The 23,229-nt window shown below is 45.7% G+C and overlaps 2 protein-coding genes across 3 annotated transcripts; one reads left to right on the plus strand and one right to left on the minus strand.

The window, feature by feature from the left end:
- Positions 1–785: 785 nt before the first annotated feature.
- On the plus strand, positions 786–5,746 carry LOC117749147 (phytanoyl-CoA hydroxylase-interacting protein-like). The gene is made up of 6 exons (XM_034559370.1): positions 786–831; positions 3,115–3,299; positions 3,585–3,759; positions 4,626–4,743; positions 4,844–5,024; positions 5,372–5,746. Exons 1-6 carry the CDS (start codon positions 786–788, stop codon positions 5,744–5,746), a joined length of 1,080 nt encoding a protein of 359 aa, XP_034415261.1.
- Positions 5,747–8,401: 2,655 nt separating this feature from the next.
- On the minus strand, positions 8,402–16,567 carry a1cf (apobec1 complementation factor). 2 transcript variants are annotated; one of them, XM_034558027.1, is made up of 12 exons: positions 16,466–16,567; positions 16,092–16,226; positions 15,890–16,020; positions 15,358–15,596; positions 14,451–14,615; positions 13,595–13,692; positions 13,371–13,508; positions 12,601–12,745; positions 11,684–11,895; positions 10,948–11,084; positions 9,313–9,467; positions 8,402–8,553 (listed from the first exon to the last, which is right to left on the minus strand). In XM_034558027.1, exons 1-12 carry the CDS (start codon positions 16,565–16,567, stop codon positions 8,402–8,404), a joined length of 1,809 nt encoding a protein of 602 aa, XP_034413918.1. The 2 variants fall into 2 exon arrangements, with proteins under 2 accessions (XP_034413918.1, XP_034413917.1); XM_034558026.1 differs by having other exon boundaries at positions 11,684–11,919.
- Between the last annotated feature and the right edge of the window lie 6,662 nt (positions 16,568–23,229).

A 23,229-nucleotide genomic window follows, 5' to 3' on the forward strand; every position in this document is an offset into this window, starting at 1 on the left:
TTAGTAGCACTTAAATGTCTCTTACTGATAGCACTTTGTAGTTTAACACTTTAGTAGCACTTAAATGTCTCTTACCGATAGCACTTTGTAGTTTAACACTTTAGTAGCACTTAAATGTCTCTTACCGATAGCACTTTGTAGTTTAACACTTTAGTAGCACTTAAATGTCTCTTACCGATAGCACTTTGTAGTTTAACACTTTAGTAGCACTTAAATGTCTCTTACTGATGGCACTTTGTAGTTTAACACTTTAGTAGCACTTAAATGTCTCTTACTGATAGCACTTTGTCGTTTAACACTTTGGTAGCACTTAAATGTCTCTTACCGATGGCACTTTGTAGTTTAACACTTTAGTAGCACTTAAATGTCTCTTACTGATGGCACTTTGTAGTTTAACACTTTAGTAGCACTTAAATGTCTCTTACTGATAGCACTTTGTAGTTTAACTTTATTGAAGAAATTGTACTTCCTTGATTCTTGTTGTTCTGAGTTTGGACTCATGGTTTAATGCACTTATTGTAAGTCACTTTGGATAAAAGCGTCAGCTAAATGACATGTAATGTAATGTAATGTAATGTAATGTAATGTTATGCTCCTCCCTCTCCCCACTGCTCCTCCCCCTCCTCCTCCTCCTCCTGAATCTAGTTTTGTGTAAAAGAAATAGACACAAAAACACAACAGAGTACCTGAACAGGTAGAGAACAGAGAACCTGTTCTTCTGATGTAAATAGAGAGAGAACCGTCTCTCTGATTCTTTCTTCACTTTCCTCTCTGGATGAAACGTGATGGATCCTCACAGCAGCCTGAACCGTCTGCAGCTGTGTGACGGAGGTGAGTGTGTGTGTGTGTGTGTGTGTGTGTGTGTGTGTGTGTGTGTGGGGGGGGGGGGGGGGGGGGGGGGGTTGGGTAATAATCTCCTATAATCCACACGTTGAATCTCAGAAATGTCCGTCAGGGTTTTTAAGGCTCTTTCAGCACTTTGTTGATGCTGACGAGCAAATACCTCTTATTTTGTGTTTGTTTGTTTGTTGTCTTACGCCTCTTTGTGGTGTTGTCGTTATGTTTTGATTATTTTGTCTATGTTGGTTAAACAAGAAGTCATTCTGTTGAGTAACCAGGGCCCCATTCCTCGTACCTGGCTAACGTAGTTAGCTGGATGATTTTCAGGTTAAGATTACATGAATCAGGCTTTTCGGTTCCACGAAGCAAGTTTGGCAAAATCAACATAGCAACACAACCAAAAACTTGAACCTGCTCCAGGTTCATGTGTTAAAGTTGCATTCTCTCTCCTGACCACCAGGGGGCGACTACTCTGGTTGTATAGTAGTCTATGCTTCATGTGTTAAAGCTGCATTCTCTCTCCTGACCACCAGGGGGTGACTCCTCTGGTTGTATAGAAGTCTATACTTCATGTGTTAAAGCTGCATTCTCTCTCCTGACCACCAGGGGGCGACTACTCTGGTTGTATAGTAGTCTATGCTTCATGTGTTAAAGCTGCATTCTCTCTCCTGACCACCAGGGGGTGACTCCTCTGGTTGTATAGAAGTCTATGCTTCATGTGTTAAAGCTGCATTCTCTCTCCTGACCACCAGGGGGCGACTCCTCTGGTTGTATAGAAGTCTATGCTTCATGTGTTAAAGCTGCATTCTCTCTCTTGACCACCAGGGGGCGACTACTCTGGTTGTATAGTAGTCTATGCTTCATGTGTTAAAGCTGCATTCTCTCTCTTGACCACCAGGGGGCGACTACTCTGGTTGTATAGTAGTCTATGCTTCATGTGTTAAAGCTGCATTCTCTCTCCTGACCACCAGGGGGCGACTCCTCTGGTTGTATAGAAGTCTATGCTTCATGTGTTAAAGCTGCATTCTCTCTCCTGACCACCAGGGGGCGACTCCTCTGGTTGTATAGAAGTCTATGCGTCATAGCTGGATTCTCTCTACTGACCACCAGGGAGCGACTCCTCTGGTTGTATAGAAGTCTATGCGTCATAGCTGGATTCTCTCTACTGACCACCAGGGAGCGACTCCTCTGGTTGTATAGAAGTCTATGCTTCATGTGTTAAAGCTGCATTCTCTCTACTGACCACCAGGGGGCGACTCTTCTGGTTGTATAGAAGTCTATGCTTCATGTGTTAAAGCTGCATTCTCTCTACTGACCACCAGGGTGCGTCTCCTCTGGTTGTATAGAAGTCTATGCTTCATGTGTTAAAGCTGCATTCTCTCTCCTGACCACCAGGGGGCGACTCCTCTGGTTGTATAGAAGTCTATGCGTCATAGCTGGATTCTCTCTACTGACCACCAGGGAGCGACTCCTCTGGTTGTATAGAAGGCTATGCTTCATGTGTTAAAGCTGCATTCTCTCTACTGACCACCAGGGGGCGACTCCTCTGGTTGTATAGAAGTCTATGCTTCATGTGTTAAAGCTGCATTCTCTCTCCTGACCACCAGGGGGCGACTCCTCTGGTTGTATAGAAGTATATGCGTCATAGCTGGATTCTCTCTACTGACCACCAGGGGGCGACTCCTCTGGTTGTATAGAAGTCTATGCTTCATGTGTTAAAGCTGCATTCTCTCTACTGACCACCAGGGGGCGACTCCTCTGGTTGTATAGAAGTCTATGCTTCATGTGTTAAAGCTGCATTCTCTCTCCTGACCACCAGGGGGCGACTCCTCTGGTTGTATAGAAGTCTATGCTTCATGTGTTAAAGCTGCATTCTCTCTACTGACCACCAGGGAGCGACTCCTCTGGTTGTATAGAAGTCTATGCTTCATGTGTTAAAGCTGCATTCTCTATCCTGACCACCAGGGTGCGACTCCTCTGGTTGTATAGAAGTCTATGCTTCATGTGTTAAAGCTGCATTCTCTTTCCTGACCACCAGGGTGCGACTCCTCTGGTTGTATAGAAGTCTATGCTTCATGTGTTAAAGCTGCATTCTCTCTACTGACCACCAGGGGGCGACTCCTCTGGTTGTATAGAAGTCTATGCTTCATGTGTTAACGCTGATTATGAGTTCTGATCCTCAGGTATTTTACTGATTGTTTCCTGCATCTTAATCCACTAATAAATGATGTGTTTTGACTCCACCTTTAAAGCGATGCACTGACTCTCTTGCAGCCACGGAGTCGGCAGATGGCGGCATCGAGCTGCCGGTTCCTCAGCGGACCTGGATCAGTAACGTCACCTGTGATTCGTTCCACATCAGCTGGGACATGGACGGACGGGGCCGAGAGAGGATCTCTCACTACTTCATCGACCTCAACAAGAAGGAGAACAAGAAGGAGAACAAGTTCAAGCACAAGGTCGGTCCAACAGAATGTTGAGATCCACGGCTAAAAACGTGTCATAGTCATCATCTTTTTGATGGTCCTTGAACGTCCTTGAACGCATTGTGTGAGGAACGCTTCAGTTAGAAAAAGCTGGAAACGTGAATAGTTTAATATATAAAATATGTACTTTTATTTTGAAAAAATCAAGGCCCAACCAATACCGTCCTCAGTGTCGACCTTGAGTTCCAACAAGTTTGACCTGATTTGAAGTCTTTGAACTCTTCTTCGGCACCGACTGAAAACGTCTTTGTTTTTCAGGACGTCCCGACGAAGCTGGTGGCGAAGGCGGTTCCTCTACCGATGACAGTGCGAGGTCATTGGTTCCTGAGTCCTCGCACAGAGTACACCGTGTCCGTCCAGACCGCCGCGAAACAGCCGGACGGAGACTACGCCGTCTCTGAGTGGAGCGAGATCATCGAGTTCTGCACCGCAGGTCAGACCCTTTAATGATCTCTATAATACAGTAGTGATGCCCCTAGTGGACACCAGGAGAACAACATGTATTACCTCTATAATACAGTAGTGATGCCCCTAGTGGACACCAGGAGAACAACATGTATTATCTCTATAATACAGTAGTGATGCCCCTAGTGGACACCAGGAGAACAACATGTATTATCTCTATTATACAGTAGTGATGCCCCTAGTGGACACCAGGAGAATAACATGTAGTATCTCTATAATACAGTAGTGATGCCCCTAGTGGACACCAGGAGAATAACATGTAGTATCTCTATTATACAGTAGTGATGCCCCTAGTGGACACCAGGAGAACAACACGTATTATCTCTATTATACAGTAGTGATGCCCCTAGTGGACACCAGGAGAACAACACGTATTATCTCTATAATACAGTAGTGATGCCCCTAGTGGACACCAGGAGAATAACATGTATTAGAATATTTAATGACTCAATCTGGTGTGTCATTAGTATTAGAATAAAAATCTTTTTCATGCTGTAATGGTTTTAGTGGATCTAATGGGGACCTTTTCATCTTTAAGGGTCTTTGTGTTATATTTCACACAGTATTTTCATAGATTTAAGTTAATGCAGTAAGAATTCTATTCAATTATTTATACATTTACACCTTTCAAATACCTTCATCAACAATAAAGCGGGATAAGAAAAGTCGGGCTTAATGTGAATGGGCTTAAAGCCTGACTTGAATGAGCCAGTCGAGGCTACAGCGGCTCCATGGAGATCAAAGTCCAGAGTAATTCCCGTCAGGTGGAACATAGAGGTCTCTGAAGTGTGTGTGTGTGTGTGTGTGTGTGTGTGTGTGTGTGTGTGTGTGTAGATTACTCCACCGTCCATCTGAACCAGCTGTTGCAGAAAGCCGAGGCGATCGCCGGCAGGATGTTGCCGTTCACCGTCTTCTACCGAAACCAGCAGAAGGACTACTTCCAACAGGCCAGGTGTGTGTGTGTGTGTGTGTGTGTGTGTGTGTGTGTGTGTGTGTGTGTGTGTGTGTGTGTGTGTGTGTGTGTGTGTCCTATAACCCTGTTCTGTCCACAGCCCGTCGTATCGCTCCAGAGACGCTCAGTGCCGCTTCATGTTGCCGGCGCTGAAAGACGACAGCGGCAGCAACGGGTCGCCCATCAGTGGCAAACTGGAGGGGGTGTTCTTCAGCTGCAGCACGGAGTTCAACACCGGGAAACCCCCCCAGGACTCCCCGTATGGACCCTTCCGCTTCCAGGTACCCACGACAGGTCACCTGACCAGGCCTCATGGGGGGTTCGTCTTTCAGGGACCCTTTAGAGGCCTAACAACCCTCATAGATACAGCTCTACTGGTTCTGGTTGTACAGGTGACATAGCTCTACTGGTTCTGGTTGTACAGGTGACATAGCTCTACTGGTTCTGGTTGTACAGGTGACATAGCTCTACTGGTTATGGTTGTACAGGTGACGTAGCTCTACTGGTTCTGGTTGTACAGGTGACATAGCTCTACTGGTTCTGGTTGTACAGGTGACATAGCTCTACTGGTTCTGGTTGTACAGTGATATATATAATATTATATACACTGTATTTGTTTCTGCACCAGATCCAAGCTGACGTCCTCTTCAACCAGAACACCAACGTCTACTTTGGGGATTTCTACTGCATGTACACGTCCTACCACTACGTCATCCTGGTCCTGGCTCCCGCCGGCTCCGTTGGGGATGCGTTCTGTAAGGGGAGGCTGCCGGCACTCAACAGGTCCGACAACCGCTTCCTGAGCTGTGCCGAGGAGGAAGACGGCTTGCTGTCGTTCCGTCACGCCCAGGACGTCATCTTGGAGGTGATCTACACGGAGCCGGTGGACCTGTCTTTGGGGACGGTGGCACCGATCAGCGGGCAGCAGCTCATGAGTCAGTCCACCGTCAACGCCAAGAAGGACCCCAGCTGCAAGATCTGCAACATCAGCGTGGGACGTTAGCCGGATCTTCACGGCTCAAACTAACTACTAACTACATTTACCACCAGGCTAGCTAAGTGCTAACAAGCTAGCCTGGTGGTAACTCATTTAACTTTAAACTCACTTAAGTATCGTCGCTCTACTAGATCTCTAATTGGTTCTGGCATTAGAAACCATCTCTCTTGGTCCTTCAGAGTTCATAGAACCAGTCAGTTCAGTTTGTGTGTTTACAGGCTGAGATTACAGAAACACTTCTTGCCCGAATTTCATGAAACTTGTTGGACCGGGAAAGAGATCCAGATCACAGGGCGGGATATCAAAAAAAAGTATTTTATGAAATCTGAACTGAGACACTACGCAAATCTGCAAGTGTCTTCTGTGTGTAACATCAGGTTCCTCGTCCATGCTCAGGTAAGCCCATCGGTGACATCATCTCTGACATGTAGCATCCTCCTGGAGGGCTCCCAGGGGAGGCCAGAAGCTGATCGCCACCTGTTGTGTTGTCAACTAGAGGTTCTGCTGGTGGACACCAGAGGTTCTGCTGGAGAACACCAGAGGTTCTGCCGGAGTACATAAGTGGTGTCAGAACAGGTCTTTTGGGGTTGGCTGAGGGGACAATAGAGACAAAGCTCTGTGGGAGTCGTGGAGGAGCTCACGGAGAAGGAGGAAGAGCGACTGAGGAGACTGAGGACGTTGTCCAGAACAACGGACCAGTTCTTCTCTGCTTCAGGGCCTTTTCCATCTCTTCTCTATGAAACGTTGGTTCGTCGACACGTTGCTGACTTTTCTGTCTGAAGACACGCCCACTTTGTTCTAATCACACGCGGTTCTGGACAAAAATATTCAGTATGAATGTGTTATGTTCAACTATTATAAAATGGTGTATTTGAATATTTCTAAACCGTCGTGAGTTGTATCGATGTAGTTTGAATGAGCTCGTTGTGTTGATGCGTTCAGAAGTTAGAAGACATTGACCTCACTCTATAAAATGACCTCTGGTGACCTTCAGGGTCATCGCAGCCTCATGAAACAACCAGACTACGTTAGTCACTGTCTTGATACATCCGGTCTCCTGGTGAAGGTCCTGTGTTTGTTTCACTCTCTTTCTAATAAGTCACTATCTCTGATGCCCAAGTGTCACCAGACGGGTTCTCCAGGAGGTGGATCAGGGTTCTGTGAACCACCTGACCTGTGAGGGTGTAAATATTCATAACGGAATATATGAAATTTAGTGAAATAATCCGCTGCTCATACAGATTGCTGTTAGTCTCTTTATTTCTGACAGATTATGGATCATTAAACATCACAATTCATTAAAGCAGTTCCCTTTCATGACGTGGAACCCCTCAAGAATACCCACAATTCTCTCTGCTCATCACAGATTAGTGCTGATTCACGAGAGAATGCACAATAACTCTGTACAAAATAGCGTCTGGATATTAATTCCTGGTATAAAAATAAGTTCTAAGTGCTTCACACACTTTAATACTGACTGCAGCTTGGATGTCGGCGCGCTGCGTAAAACTCAAAGAAACTCATAAAGAAACAAATTTCACGCCGTCTTCAGTCCACGACGGACCAAACCCACAACAATAGAACGAGGAAACCGACTATTGGTATTTATGAAACATAACCACGATCAGGAGAGGTCATGTCATGTGTTTCTGGACCTCCGTGTTGCACGTGGATTTATTTATTACCTAACTTCCATAGTTATTTCAACATGACCTCTGCAGGTTGATCGCTCGTGTTGGTGACATTCGTATACATGAAAAATAAACTTATCGTAGGAAAGAGATCATTTGAATAAAATTGTCGTCGAACTCTGAAGATAATCTGGAGGTTGTATGTTCTCGTTTGGGTTTTAGGACCACGGCTGAGGATGTGGAAAAACTGAAACGAGAGGAACCTCCTGAAGAACCTGAAGCAGATGTTCCTGTTGTGAGTTCCTTTAAATTAGAATGAATTAGTTCAATTCAAAGTCCCCAAGAAGCTTTTCAGTGAACGATGAGAACGTCACGGAACCTGGAGACATTTACTTAAGAAGAAGCTCACGATACCACAATCTAAAAACTAAGTATTCACAGTTTAGAACTACAAAGTCCAGAATGCCTCAGGGACTAAAACACGGTTTCCATTTTTAAATCTAACAAATTTCAGTCGTATCTCTGAACAATTTACAGTCAGGAAAAAAACGCTGAAATGGTCAAAAGGTAGTGTACAGTTGAGAGACATTGAAAAGAACCACAAATCCCAGTTACCTTGGAGAAAATAACGCAGGTTACAAAGTGTAGAAGAACTAAATGAAAACTGTAAACATGCAAACAACCTAAAAACTAAGAAAAGACCCCAAAACAAAGAGTTCCGAGCGACAGCCAATCACAAGCCGCCTGCCGGCTACTTAATCGTTCCCAGATTAATTCCACATATGTACGATCGTATGATTCAGAGACGGATAATATGAAGAAAGAGAAAAAAGATTAAATGGTGAGGAATTCTTTTCTGGGCGATCGTGTCGACGGTGGATTTGTCACGAAGGCGCGTTCCCTCTATTCTGCTTTAGTTTGAGTCCTGATGACGCGGAACGAGTCCGGTTCGGTTCTGAAGACCTTAAACTGGTTTTAAATGGCCGTTTGGAGAATAAAGCAGTCAAGTGTTTAGAGATCTTCGTCCTTTTTAGAAAACGCCGTATCCGTCGGTGTGACGCGTCGCCACAGCGAAGGCTGGGTAGCCCTCGTAGGTGGTGTAGGCCGTCAGGTCCTGACCCAGAGACACCGCCTGCTTCAACTGGGACGCCACCGCCGCTCCTGGGCTCGCCAGAGCGTAACCTGGAGAGAGACCGGACCAGAATCAGACAAAGATCCTCTGAACAACAGATGTTCTGTAGTTTAGTAGATGTTCTAACTAAACTCTGTTCAGAGGAGAAGCAGAAGAAAAGCAGTAGAATCGGTAGTACTAGTAAAAGGAGCCAAAGTAGACTTAGGGGTAGTAGGAGTACTGTGTACAGTAGCAGTGATCTAGTAATATAATATAGTAGTATTATTAGCATGCTCAGAGGAAGAATTAGTAGGAGGAGGAGTCACACATATGTTGTATAAGCAGGAGAAGACGTATTCATACACGCTCATAGTACCGTATGACCCCACTAGAGAGCTCATAGTACCGTATGACCCCACTAGAGAGCTCATAGTACCATATTACCCCACTAGAGAGCTCATAGTACCATATTACCCCACTAGAGAGCTCATAGTACCATATTACCCCACTAGAGAGCTCATAGTCCCATGTTACCCCACTAGAGAGCTCATAGTACCATATTACCCCACTAGAGAGCTCATAGTCCCATGTTACCCCACTAGAGAGCTCATAGTACCATGTTACCCCACTAGAGAGCTCATAGTACCATATTACCACACAGAGCTGTAGAGCAGGAGCTCACCGAGCTGTTAGAACCACTCGTATGTAAACCTGTTAAAAGTGTAAGCTTCATGTTGGCTCTGGTTCTGGTTCTGTATGATGTCTGTTAGTCTGTTAGTGGTGTGGTTAGGTGGAGAGTTAGTTGGCTTTGGGTACGGACCTTCACATACCTGGGAAGGCTACTGAGGCCACGGCGGCGGCAGCAGCACAGCCGGCGTCGGTGGTGCCCTCCGTCTGCAGGCCAAGCGTCTGCAGGGTGTGATCGGCCGCATGGACTTTAGCTTCTTCTACGGCTGCACACAGCTTAGCAGGCGTGAAGGGATGTCTGCAGAGAGAACCAATCGATCATACGGATTAACTGTGTTCCTTTTGTTTGTTTGTACCAATGTTTCATGGGAGCAACACGGGGAACTAAACCTTATCTACTGTTCTGCATTAACTGAGAACCTTGTGCACAAAACAATAATTCAACTCTTAAGGGAACGACTGAATATCCCTCTGTTCATTCCTCCTCTTCCAAGAATACAGTAACATGAGTAGTAGTGCTAGAAGTAGTAGTAGTGGCTAATGCTATTCGACCTCTACAGCTCATCCAGAATGCAGCTGCTCGACTGGTCTTCAACCTCCCAAAATGTACCCACAATCCTTCACTGGTTACCGGTGGCCGTCCGCATCCGCTTCAAAACATTGGTACTTGCGTACCGTGCTGCGAACAGATCGGTCCGGTCTACATCCAGGACATGGTCTAACCTCACACCAGGACATGGTCTAACCTCACAGCCAGGACATGGTCTAACCTCACACCCAGGACGTGGTCTAACCTCACACCCAGGACATGGTCTAACCTCACACCAGGACATGGTCTAACCTCACACCAGGACATGGTCTAACCTCACACCCAGGACGTGGTCTAACCTCACACCCAGGACATGGTCTAACCTCACACCAGGACATGGTCTAACCTCACATCCAGGACATGGTCTAACCTCACATCCAAGACATGGTCTAACCTCACACCCAGGACATGGTCTAACCTCACATCCAGGACATGGTCTAACCTCACACCCAGGACATGGTCTAACCTCACACCAGGACATGGTCTAACCTCACAGCCCAGCTCGTTCACTTTGCTCGGCTTCGGCCAATCAGCTTGTAGCTCCGTCACTACGAGCTAAACACTCTACGAAGTCACGACTGTTTGCTGTTCTGGCTCCTCATTGGTGGAACGAGCTCCCCATTGACATCAGGACAGGAAGTCTCTACAGACTAAAAACACATCTTACTGACTACACCTTGAATAGGGAAGGTAGAGCCGTAGTAGCACTTTAGTAACACTTAAATTGTCTCTTACTGATAGCACTTTGTAGTTTAACACTTTAGTAACACTTAAATGTCCCTTACCGATAGCACTTTGTAGTTTAACACTTTAGTAACACTTAAATGTCTCTTACTGATAGCACTTTGTAGTTTAGCACTTTAGTAGGACTTAAATGTCTCTTACTGATAGCACTTTGTAGTTTAACTTTAGTGAAGAAATTGTACTTGCTTGATTCTTGTTGTTCTGAGTTTGGACTCATGGTTTAATGCACTTATTGTAAGTCGCTTTCGATAAAAGCGTCAGCTAAATGTAATGTAATGTAGTAGTAGTAGTAGTAGTAGTAGTTGTAGTGTTAATAGCAGTAGTAGTAGTGTTAGTAGTGGTAGAGGCAGTAGTGGTAGTATTAGAGATAGTAGTGGTAGTGGTAGTAGTAGTAGTAGTAGTAGTAGTAGTAGTAGTAGTAGAATACTAGTAGTAGTATTCTTACACAGTGGGGTATTGGGTAGCCAGAGCTGGTATAGTGATCTTGTGGAGGAAGAGTTGTCTCTGGTCCGGACCGATGGCAGAGTGGAGCTGATAGACGGGATGACCCCAGTTATTCTTCTGACACAACTCCTCCAGAACCTGGAAGACAGACAGACAGACAGACAGGCAGGCTGGTGTAAATAATCATGGTGGAACAACACATTCAGGTTTGCCCTTTCAGACCATAAAGTCATGATTTCTACAAACACACTGGCTGAAGATGGCCGACCGCCTTCACTGAAACCTTACAAAGTGTGGGTTCATTTCCTCAAAGCCAAAAAAACAACTTCCAAACACAGTATCCTAACGGAGAACCACTGCTCCTAGCTACTGTCCAGTGGACTTGTGCTGAAGGGGAGGACTTCAGAAGACCTGCTGATCTTCATTATTCAGAGCGTCAAACATTCCTCCTTCAACCATTCCTCCCTCACCCATTCAACCATCAACCATTCCTCCTTCAACCATTCCTCCCTCACCCATTCAACCATCAACCATTCCTCCTTCAACGATTCCTCCTTCAACCATTCTACATTCAACCATACCTCCTTCAATCATTACTCCTTTAACCATTCCTCCTTCAACCATTTCTCCTTCAACCAATCCTCCTTCAACCAATCTACCTTTAACATTCTACCTTCAACTATATGTCCATCAGCCATTCCACCTTCAACCATACTTCCTTAGGTGTGTTCCGTTACCTGTGTTGCAGGTTTGATGCCGGCGGCCTTCAGGCTCATGGTGGCAGGGTTCATGGGGGTGAGCTCCATGCCTGGCAGCAGGTCATACAGCTTGTCCTCCGCCTGCTTATCTGCCTTCAGGCCGTAGGAGGCGCCGCTGCCGCCCACTGCACCGATCCCAGCGGTGTAGGCTAGGTATCCCCGCCCGCCCAGCCCCCGCACCCCCGCAGCCCCTACAGGTACAGTCATGTAAATTTCTACAGGAGATCGAAAAGGCAGTGAAATCAATCAAATCAACCGGTAATCAACCGGGAAGAAGAATCAGACAATCATGACAACAGAACATCCGTCGTGCTTCTTCGGCTCAATGAAGACTCAGAGTCCAATGTTCTACTTCTATGTGCCTTCTGATTTCATGTTGATCAACAGTGAAGTTCTTCTGATTCGGTGGATCATATTTGAGACAATATTCATCAATATTCAGGCAAACAAATACTATTTCTTTATATTTGATTCTTGATTCGATGCCGTTCAGTTGGACTTTAAAAACATATCCTGAGAATCAGATTACGGATTAATTGAATGGCAGGAAAAGCTCAGACTGTATCAGTTACTGTTCTGTAAACAGTTTTTAAACACTTTTAAACTTTGTAAACAAACACAGAAATCACAATGCACAAAAGGAAACAACAATGCAACAAAACTACTTGAGTAAAATATCTCAGTTTGGCTTCAAATAAATTGATTACGTTTTTTTAAAGTTTATAATGTCAAACCTTAAAAAATCCTAGAAAACAAAACCCAGAGAGGACGCTGCTGTTATGATGTATTTACTTAAACTTCTTAAAATGTAGTTTATTGTGCTTGATTAAAATTATTTTAAGAAGACAAGTCCTCAGCCAGCCCCCTTTAACACCAGAGCTCACATCAGTCCTCACCTCTGATAGACGGCGTCCGGATCAGACTACGACCTCCAACGTGAGCTTTGGCAGCCGGGAAGCGGAACTGACCCGGTATGGCGGCGTAGGCCTGCGGGGCGTAGAACACGGGCGGGCCCAGGTATGCCGCCGAGGGGTCGTACACCTGGAGGAAGAGGAGGAGAAACATCTCAACGCTGACCTGATGGATCGGCTCGACGTTCATCTTCACGTTCATCAGTCCAACAAGTCAATGTGTTATACATCACAGCAGGAAACATTTAAATAAAAAGCTGAGTCCTTAAATATTAAGATTAAATTAAATTCTACGTTCTGAGGGATTCTCCTGGATCATGGTCGCAGTTATAAACAGTTATAAACCGTTTTAAACAGTTATACAGTTAACAGTTTGTTTTAGCAGTTTAAGCCGTTTTAAACAGTTATAAACAGTTTTAAACAGTTTTAGCAGTTCAAACTAAAAACAAACGCAACACAACTTCTTGGTTAGGTTTAGGAAAACATCACGGCTTAAAATACGTTTTTTAGGTTATGGAAGTAATTAAAATAAGACTCAACAGTCTCCCCCACCCCCCACAGTCTCCCCCACCCCCTCCTCCCTTGACCTTTAAAAGCTCCTGCTTCCCTGTCATAATGAAATCCCAGGTGAGGTCTTCTTCCTGTCTCTTAGATGAATGAACCAGTGCCCCTTACATGGTTCACCAGGACTCCTCCTTCAGGACTCACGTGGACCTGTTGTTGGAGGCGCCGGTGTGGTGCGTTCAGGGTCGTACCTGTCCCAGAGTGTAGGCGGTATAGTCGGTCTGCAGCAGAGACCCTCCGCGTCCTCCCGTCCCTCTGGTGTAACGGACGTAACTGTCTTTGTCCACCGGCTTGGCCAAGGTCACCTCGATAGGAGAGCCGTCCACCAGCTGGAGGGAGGAGGACCAAGTACTGTATTCAGAGCCTAACTTCAGTTGAAGTACTAATACCACACTAGTACTAAAAGTCCCCTGACCTTTCCGTTGAGGGCGTTCATAGCGTTGACAGCGTCCTCTCTCTGAGCAAAATGGACGAAGGCGTAGTCTCTGATCTTCTTCACTCGCTCCACTGCACCTGCAACACAAACACCGCCTTCAAGGTCAAGTTCTGGCCTTTAGTTTGATGTCATTCAGCCTGCCGGAGGATCTCAGTTCAACATGTTGAAGTGTTTTATTTATATTCACAAAGATAAAATAAAGAAAAGACACAATTTTACATTATGGATTAAAAGTAATTATTTAACTCATAATGATATTTGAGCGAAAACATCTAAACAAGAAAGATGAAGATATTTGACCTGAGAATGAATTTGAAAATGAAATTAGGAGATCATCAATTATTAGTACATTATCACGTCAAACAATATAAAGATTATCAAGATAATAATTAACTTTGTGGTTTGATCCAGTTTGGTTCAACAACATTAGCATAACCCCGTCCTGCTAATCGTATGGCATTTAACATTAACTTCTTTTTCAATGACAGGAAATCTCTATACGATGAAATCGTATTGATAGAATCATCAAACACAATGTGAAAAGTGATAAACAATTATGAATAAAACAAAAAATGGTAAATGTCCTGAAATACATCCTTGTGGGACGCCACCCTGAATCATGATGTTGTGGGTTTATTCAGTCTGGTTTAGTGTTTCCTGTTTTATTTCGAAAGACTCACCTTGACTGACGTTTCAGATAACTTCCTGCCCTCTGTTAAATAAACAGATGCACAAATAATAATCTGAAAAAAAGGACTTAAAGTTTTCCGCCCCTGTTGGTGCGCTCAAGGACATGCCGACATCTGAGTTTTGATTGTGCTGCGTTCCGTGGTACCTGATCGGAGGCTGCTGAACTCCTTCTCGATGGTCTCCTCGGTTGTCTGCAGCATCAGGTTCCTGACGTACAGGATCTTGACAGACGCCATGGTGTCCTCGTCCACCTCCACCTCAGGCTCAGCCCAGTCCACGGCGATGGCGTGACCCCAGAGCTGAATACGACCTTGAGAGGCGACATGGGTAGGTTTAAATTTGAATCATCAATATTGACCGTCAATAACACGTAACCATCATTAATAAAGTAGATAAATAGTTAATTCAACTTATTCACTGAGAACAAACTATTCTGGATTAAACACATTTCACAAAAGCACTTTAACGTACTGATCAACTTTTACTTCGTTTTTTATAATTTATTTATAAAGAGCAGACGATAAAAAGATGACAAAAGGTCAAATAAGTTTAAAGAAGGTATTTAAAAGCCTTTTCTCCTCAGGCAGGTGGTTTTAAAACCGAGGGGTCCTGACAGGTTTCCTGAGCTTCAGTCCCCTTGCTGCTCTGAAGGGCATCAGTACAGTCCCTAAACCAGACGGTGTGGGTTCTACCTGTATCATCAGTACCTAAACCTGACGGTGTGTGTTCTACCTGTATCATCAGTACCTAAACCTGACGGTGTGTGTTCTACCTGTATCATCAGTACCTAAACCTGACGGTGTGTGTTCTACCTGTATCATCAGTACCTAAACCTGACGGTGTGTGTTCTACCTGTATCATCAGTACCTAAACCTGACGGTGTGTGTTCTACCTGTATCATCAGTACCCAAACCCGACAGTGTGTGTTCTACCTGTATCATCAGTACCTAAACCTGACGGTGTGTGTTCTACCTGTATCATCAGTACCTAAACCTGACGGTGTGTGTTCTACCTGTATCATCAGTACCTAAACCTGACGGTGTGGGTTCTACCTGGCAACAGCTTGCGGCGGGCCATGGCAGCCGCTCGGTGGCTCTCGTACTCGACGAAGGCAAAGCCTCGGTTCTTGGATTTGTCGGCGGCGCTGGGGTACACAATGACGTCCACCACGCCGTCGGTGACCTTCCTCATCTCGGACAGGATCTCTTCGCGCTTCTTAGTTTTGGGAATCCCGCCCACAAACAAGCGGCAGTTGTCGACGCTGGCACAAACTCCAAGGAGGCGACCGTTTCTAAAAGGATGGAAGAGGAGCACAAGATTCGTCAACGTAGAACGGGTTTCTGTGCAGATTCAGTCAGCCGAGGGCCAAGGGGTTCCTCTGGATGGGTATCTCTGGATCAGAGGTTTTGTCTTTGATGAATACTAAAATATTGAGGTGGAGTGTTGCAGTTCTACGATACGGCATTGATGCTACTAGTTAAAGCTCTTTAGAGACGTTAAGAAGGATGTTGCAGCGCGTGATGTCTCCACTGATGGGATGTATTGAGTCCAGAGAGGTGGAGGTGCTAGAAGACAAACCCTGACCTGATCTCATAGTTGTTGAGCTGCTTCATGGCGGCTTTGGCCTCCTGTTTGGTGCCGAAGGTTACGAAGGCATAACCTCTGTTGTTCCCGCTGAAGTCCATCATCATCCTCACCTCGTAAATCGTACCGTACTGGAAACGGGAAGAGAGCTATGAGACCAGCTGATTTAAAGGACACGTTCTGATGGAGAAACAATCATCACCTTCTCACACAGCGGAACCAGTTCGTCTTCAAACAGATCTCGCGGCAGTTTCCCCACAAAGATCTCGCTGCCCCTCTCTGGCGGCGGTCCGTCCCAGCAGGGCGGTGGGCCGCCATACCGCCGCTGGCCATTCTCCTGAAACATGTTCCAGAAATTTAAAGAGAAGTACATTTTGAGGCCCAAGGGTCACATAGAACCAGTTCTTTGGTTACCTCAACCAACATCTGCACAGAAGGATCTTCTTTAGTTGGTTTATGGACACATGACATTTGCAGCTGAATCCTGTTTATTAGAATGCACATTCATGCATGTGGAAGAACAAAATGACAACCGCTGTGTAATGATGTTTGATGTTTTCACAAAGAGTTCTTTACCTGCTGCAGTTGGTAGCCGGTGCGTTGCATCAGCGCCCGCAGTGCGGCCTCCTTCTGCGACCCCGCCAGTCCGTCCCCGGCTGCTTTCTGATTGGATTCCATTGGGTGTGATTGCCAGTGATATGTAAATCAGGGAAATTAGGGGCGCTCACTGGAAAGAAAACAACAAAACAAAAACATGTTATTTTCTATGTCTCAACCTTTGTAGTTCCTTGATATGCAACATTTTGAGGTGGTCGGTCAGCTGTTGGAACAATGAACTATATGGCAGATCGTGGTGAAATTTTCTGATCATGTTCCTGCTCCCAAGAGGATAATTACCTTGTTAATGATGGAAGGATTTACACTGTTAGTGTCGTTAAAGTGTAGTTTAACTCCAGCTGTATATATATAATATATACTGTACGTTAAGGAGGAATATGAATCTTGATGATACTCTGATGATTTAGTCAGACATGAGGAGGGAACAAAGCTATGACTGTTGGATTTCAGTTGTAGATGAAAAAGGTGAGGGAGGGCTCGATTACCATAATTCTGTTTCAATTTTTTTCAAATGTCTATTTCTGTGGCGTTACGTTGTGGCGTTACCATGTGGCATTACCATGTGGCGTTACCATGTGGCGTTACTTTGTGGCGTTACGTTGTGGCGTTACGTTGTGGCGTTACGTTGTGGCGTTACGTTGTGGCGTTACATTGTGGCGTTACGTTGTGGCGTTACGTTGTGGCGTTACGTTGTGGCGTTACGTTGTGGCGTTACCTTGTGGCGTTACCTTGTGGCGTTACCTTGTGGCGTTACCTTGTGGCGTTACGTTGTGGCGTTACCTTGTGGAGTTACCTTGTGGCGTTATGTTGTGGCGTTACCATGTGGCGTTACCATGTGGCGTTACCATGTGGCGTTACCATTTGGCGTTACCTTGTGGCGTTACCTTGTGGCGTTACCTTGTGGCGTTACCTTGTGGCGTTACCAGTTGGCGTTACCAGTTGGCGTTACCTTGTGGCGTTACTTTGTGGCGTTACTTTGTGGCGTTACCTTGTGGCGTTACCTTGTGGCGTTACGTTGTGGCGTTACGTTGTGGCGTTACGTTGTGGCGTTACGTTGTGGCGTTACGTTGTGGCGTTACGTTGTGGCGCTACGTTGTGGCGCTACGTTGTGGCGTTACCTTGTGGCGTTACTTTGTGGCGTTACCTTGTGGCGTTACCTTGTGGCATTACGTTGTGGCGTTACGTTGTGGCGTTACCTTGTGGCGTTACCTTGTGGCGTTACCTTGTGGCGTTACCTTGTGGCGTTACCATGTGGCGTTACGTTGTGGCGTTACGTTGTGGCGTTACGTTGTGGCGTTACGTTGTGGCGTTACGTTGTGGCGTTACGTTGTGGCGTTACGTTGTGGCGATATGTTGTGGCATTACCTTGTGGCGTTACCTTGTGGCGTTACCTTGTGGCGTTACCTTGTGGCGTTACCATGTGGCGTTACGTTGTTACGATTGTAACATCATGTTACGATTGTAACATCATGTTACGATTGTAACATCAGGCTGTTAAGTTGTTACTATGATAACATCACGTTGTTCCGCCGAGTTGTTCGTCAAGTTGTGTGTCCTCACTGTGTGTCCTCATAGAGACTGTGTGTCCTCACTGTGTCCTGATAGAGACCGTGAGTCCTCACTGTGTGTCCTCATAGAGACTGTGTGTCCTCACTGTGTGTCCTCATAGAGACTGTGTGTCCTCATTGTGTCCTGATAGAGACTGTGTGTCCTCATAGAGACTGTGTGTCTTCACTGTGTGTCCTCATAGAGACTGTGTGTCTTCACTGTGTGTCCTCATAGAGACTGTGTGTTCTCACTGTGTGTCCTCATAGAGACTGTGTGTCCTCACTGTGTGTCCTCATAGAGACTGTGTGTTCTCACTGTGTGTCCTCATAGAGACTGTGTGTCCTCACTGTGTGTCCTCATAGAGACTGTGTGTTCTCACTCTGTGTCCTCATAGAGACTGTGTGTCCTCACTGTGTGTCCTCATAGAGACTGTGTGTCCTCACTGTGTGTCCTCATAGAGACCGTGTGTCCTCACTGTGTGTCCTCATAGAGACTGTGTGTCCTCACTGTGTGTCCTCATAGAGACCGTGTGTCCTCACTGTGTGTCCTCATAGAGACTGTGTGTCCTCACTGTGTGTCCTCATAGAGACTGTGTGTCCTCACTGTGTGTCCTCATAGAGACTGTGTGTCCTCACTGTGTGTCCTCATAGAGACTGTGTGTCCTCATAGAGACTGTGTGTCCTCATAGAGACTGTGTGTCCTCACTGTGTGTCCTCATAGAGACTGTGTGTCTTCACTGTGTGTCCTCATAGAGACTGTGTGTCCTCACTGTGTGTCCTCATAGAGACTGTGTGTCCTCATAGAGACTGTGTGTCCTCACCGTGTGTCCTCATAGAGACTGTGTGTCCTCACTGTGTGTCCTCATAGAGACTGTGTGTCCTCACTGTGTCCTCATAGAGACTGTGTGTCCTCACTGTGTCCTCATAGAGACTGTGTGTCCTCACTGTGTGTCCTCATAGAGACTGTGTGTCCTCACTGTGTGTCCTCATAGAGACTGTGTGTCCTCATAGAGACTGTGTGTCCTCACCGTGTGTCCTCATAGAGACTGTGTGTTCTCACTGTGTGTCCTCATAGAGACTGTGTGTCCTCACTGTGTGTCCTCATAGAGACTGTGTGTTCTCACTCTGTGTCCTCATAGAGACTGTGTGTCCTCACTGTGTGTCCTCATAGAGACTGTGTGTCCTCACTGTGTGTCCTCATAGAGACCGTGTGTCCTCACTGTGTGTCCTCATAGAGACTGTGTGTCCTCACTGTGTGTCCTCATAGAGACCGTGTGTCCTCACTGTGTGTCCTCATAGAGACTGTGTGTCCTCACTGTGTGTCCTCATAGAGACTGTGTGTCCTCACTGTGTGTCCTCATAGAGACTGTGTGTCCTCATAGAGACTGTGTGTCCTCATAGAGACTGTGTGTCCTCACTGTGTGTCCTCATAGAGACTGTGTGTCTTCACTGTGTGTCCTCATAGAGACTGTGTGTCCTCACTGTGTGTCCTCATAGAGACTGTGTGTCCTCATAGAGACTGTGTGTCCTCACCGTGTGTCCTCATAGAGACTGTGTGTCCTCACTGTGTGTCCTCATAGAGACTGTGTGTCCTCACTGTGTCCTCATAGAGACTGTGTGTCCTCACTGTGTCCTCATAGAGACTGTGTGTCCTCACTGTGTGTCCTCATAGAGACCGTGTGTCCTCACAAGCTGAACTGTGTTTTGCTGCTCTGGACGACAGATACGAGTTGTTTGAAGCGAGCAGCAGAGGTCAAGGTCTACTCTGTAATCATTGACAGGACTCTGGACAGACTGCAGCCGGAGTGTCTGTCTCATTGTCTCATTGTCTTACCGTCTCATTGTGTCACTGTCTCATTGTGTCACTGTCTCATTGTCTCACCATCTCATTGTCTTATTGTCTCATTGTCTCACCGTCTAATTGTCTCACCGTCTCATTGACTCATTGTCTCACCGTCTCATTGTCTCACCGTCTCATTGTCTCACTGTCTCATTGTCTCACCGCTTGTTGTCTCATTGTCTCATTTTCTCACCGCCTTATTGTCTCATTGTCTCACCGCCTTGTTGTCTCGTCTCACCGTCTCATTGTCTCATTGTCTCACCGCCTTATTGTCTCATTGTCTCACCGCCTTGTTGTCTCGTTGTCTCACCGTCTCATTGTCTCGTTGTCTCACCGCCTTGTTGTCTCATTGTCTCACCGTCTTGTTGTCTCATTGTCTCACCGTCTCACCGTCTCACCGTCTCATTGTCTTGTTGTCTCATTGTCTTGTTGTCTCATTGTCTCACCGTCTCATTGTCTTGTTGTCTCATCGTCTTGTTGTCTCATTGTCTCATTGTCTCACCGTCTCACCGTCTCATTGTCTTGTTGTCTCATTGTCTCATTGTCTTGTTGTCTCATTGTCTCATTGTCTCACCGTCTCACCGTCTCATTGTCTTGTTGTCTCATTGTCTCACCGTCTCATTGTCTTGTTGTCTCATCGTCTTGTTGTCTCATTGTCTCACCGTCTCACCGTCTCATTGTCTTGTTGTCTCATTGTCTCACCGTCTCATTGTCTTGTTGTCTCATCGTCTTGTTGTCTCATTGTCTCACCGTCTCACCGTTTCATTGTCTTGTTGTCTCATTGTCTTGTTGTCTCATTGTCTCACCGTCTCATTGTCTCACCGTCTCATTGTCTTGTTGTCTTGTTGTCTCATCGTCTTGTTGTCTCATTGTCTCATTGTCTCACTGTCTCACCGTCTCATTGTCTCACCGTCTCACCGTCTCATTGTCTTGTTGTCTCATTGTCTCATTGTCTCACCGTCTCATTGTCTCACTGTCTCATTGTCTCATTGTCTCATTGTCTCACCGCCTTGTTGTCTCATTGTCTCATTGTCTTGTTGTCTCATTGTCTCACCGTCTCATTGTCTCACCGCCTTGTTGTCTCGTCTCCCCGTCTCATTGTCTCATTGTCTCACCGCCTTGTTGTCTCATTGTCTCACCGTCTCATTGTCTCACCGTCTCACCGTCTTGTTGTCTCATTGTCTCACCGTCTCACCATTTCACCGTCTCATTGTCTTGTTGTCTCATTGTCTCACCGTCTCATTGTCTCACCGTCTCATTGTCTTGTTGTCTCATCGTCTTGTTGTCTCATTGACTCATTGTCTCATTGTCTCACCGTCTCATTGTCTTGTTGTCTCATTGTCTTGTTGTGTCATTGTCTTATTGTCTCATTGTCTCATTGTCTCACCGTCTCACCGTCTCATTGTCTTGTTGTCTCATTGTCTCACTGTCTCATTGTCTTGTTGTCTCATTGTCTCACCGTCTCATTGTCTCGTTGTCTTGTTGTCTCATTGTCTTGTTGTCTCATTGTCTCATTGTCTTGTTGTCTCATTGTCTCATTGTCTCACCGTCTCATTGTCTCACCGTCTCATCGTCTTGTTGTCTCATTGTCTTGTTGTCTCATCGTCTTGTTGTCTCACCGTCTCATTGTCTCACCGTCTCATCGTCTTGTTGTCTCATTGTCTTGTTGTCTCATCGTCTTGTTGTCTCATCGTCTTGTTGTCTCATTGTCTTGTTGTCTCATTGTCTTGTTGTCTCATTGTCTCACTGTTTCATTGTCTCATTGTCTCACCGTCTCATTGTCTCACCGTCTCACCGTCTCACCGTCTCATTGTCTTGTTGTCTCATTGTCTTGTTGTCTCATTGTCTTGTTGTCTCATTGTCTCACCGTCTCATTGTCTCACCGTCTCATTGTCTTGTTGTCTCATTGTCTTGTTGTCTCATTGTCTCATTGTCTCACCGTCTCACCGTCTCATTGTCTTGTTGTCTCATTGTCTTGTTGTCTCATTGTCTCACTGTCTCATTGTCTTGTTGTCTCATTGTCTCACCGTCTCATTGTCTCGTTGTCTTGTTGTCTCATTGTCTTGTTGTCTCATTGTCTCATTGTCTCATTGTCTCATTGTCTTGTTGTCTCATTGTCTCATTGTCTCACCGTCTCATTGTCTCACCGTCTCATCGTCTTGTTGTCTCATTGTCTTGTTGTCTCATTGTCTCACCGTCTCATTGTCTCACCGTCTCATTGTCTTGTTGTCTCATTGTCTTGTTGTCTCATTGTCTCATTGTCTCATTGTCTCATTGTCTCACCGTCTCATTGTCTCACTGTCTCATTGTCTCATTGTCTCATTGTCTCACCGCCTTGTTGTCTCATTGTCTCATTGTCTTGTTGTCTCATTGTCTCACCGTCTCATTGTCTCACCGCCTTGTTGTCTCGTCTCCCCGTCTCATTGTCTCATTGTCTCACCGCCTTGTTGTCTCATTGTCTCACCGTCTCATTGTCTCACCGTCTCACCGTCTTGTTGTCTCATTGTCTCACCGTCTCACCATTTCACCGTCTCATTGTCTTGTTGTCTCATTGTCTCACCGTCTCATTGTCTCACCGTCTCATTGTCTTGTTGTCTCATCGTCTTGTTGTCTCATTGACTCATTGTCTCATTGTCTCACCGTCTCATTGTCTTGTTGTCTCATTGTCTTGTTGTCTCATTGTCTTATTGTCTCATTGTCTCATTGTCTCACCGTCTCACCGTCTCATTGTCTTGTTGTCTCATTGTCTCACTGTCTCATTGTCTTGTTGTCTCATTGTCTCACCGTCTCATTGTCTCGTTGTCTTGTTGTCTCATTGTCTTGTTGTCTCATTGTCTCATTGTCTTGTTGTCTCATTGTCTCATTGTCTCACCGTCTCATTGTCTCACCGTCTCATCGTCTTGTTGTCTCATTGTCTTGTTGTCTCATCGTCTTGTTGTCTCACCGTCTCATTGTCTCACCGTCTCATCGTCTTGTTGTCTCATTGTCTTGTTGTCTCATCGTCTTGTTGTCTCATCGTCTTGTTGTCTCATTGTCTTGTTGTCTCATTGTCTTGTTGTCTCATTGTCTCACTGTTTCATTGTCTCACCGTCTCACCGTCTCACCGTCTCATTGTCTTGTTGTCTCATTGTCTTGTTGTCTCATTGTCTCATTGTCTCATTGTCTTGTTGTCTCATTGTCTCATTGTCTCACCATCTCATTGTCTTATTGTCTCATTGTCTCACCGTCTAATTGTCTCACCGTCTCATTGTCTCACCGTCTCATTGTCTCACCGTCTCATTGTCTCACTGTCTCATTGTCTCACCGCTTGTTGTCTCATTGTCTCATTTTCTCAC

This window comes from Cyclopterus lumpus, chromosome 19 (genome assembly GCF_009769545.1).
Source record: "Cyclopterus lumpus isolate fCycLum1 chromosome 19, fCycLum1.pri, whole genome shotgun sequence".
In the NCBI taxonomy this organism is placed as follows: Eukaryota; Metazoa; Chordata; class Actinopteri; order Perciformes; family Cyclopteridae; genus Cyclopterus; species Cyclopterus lumpus.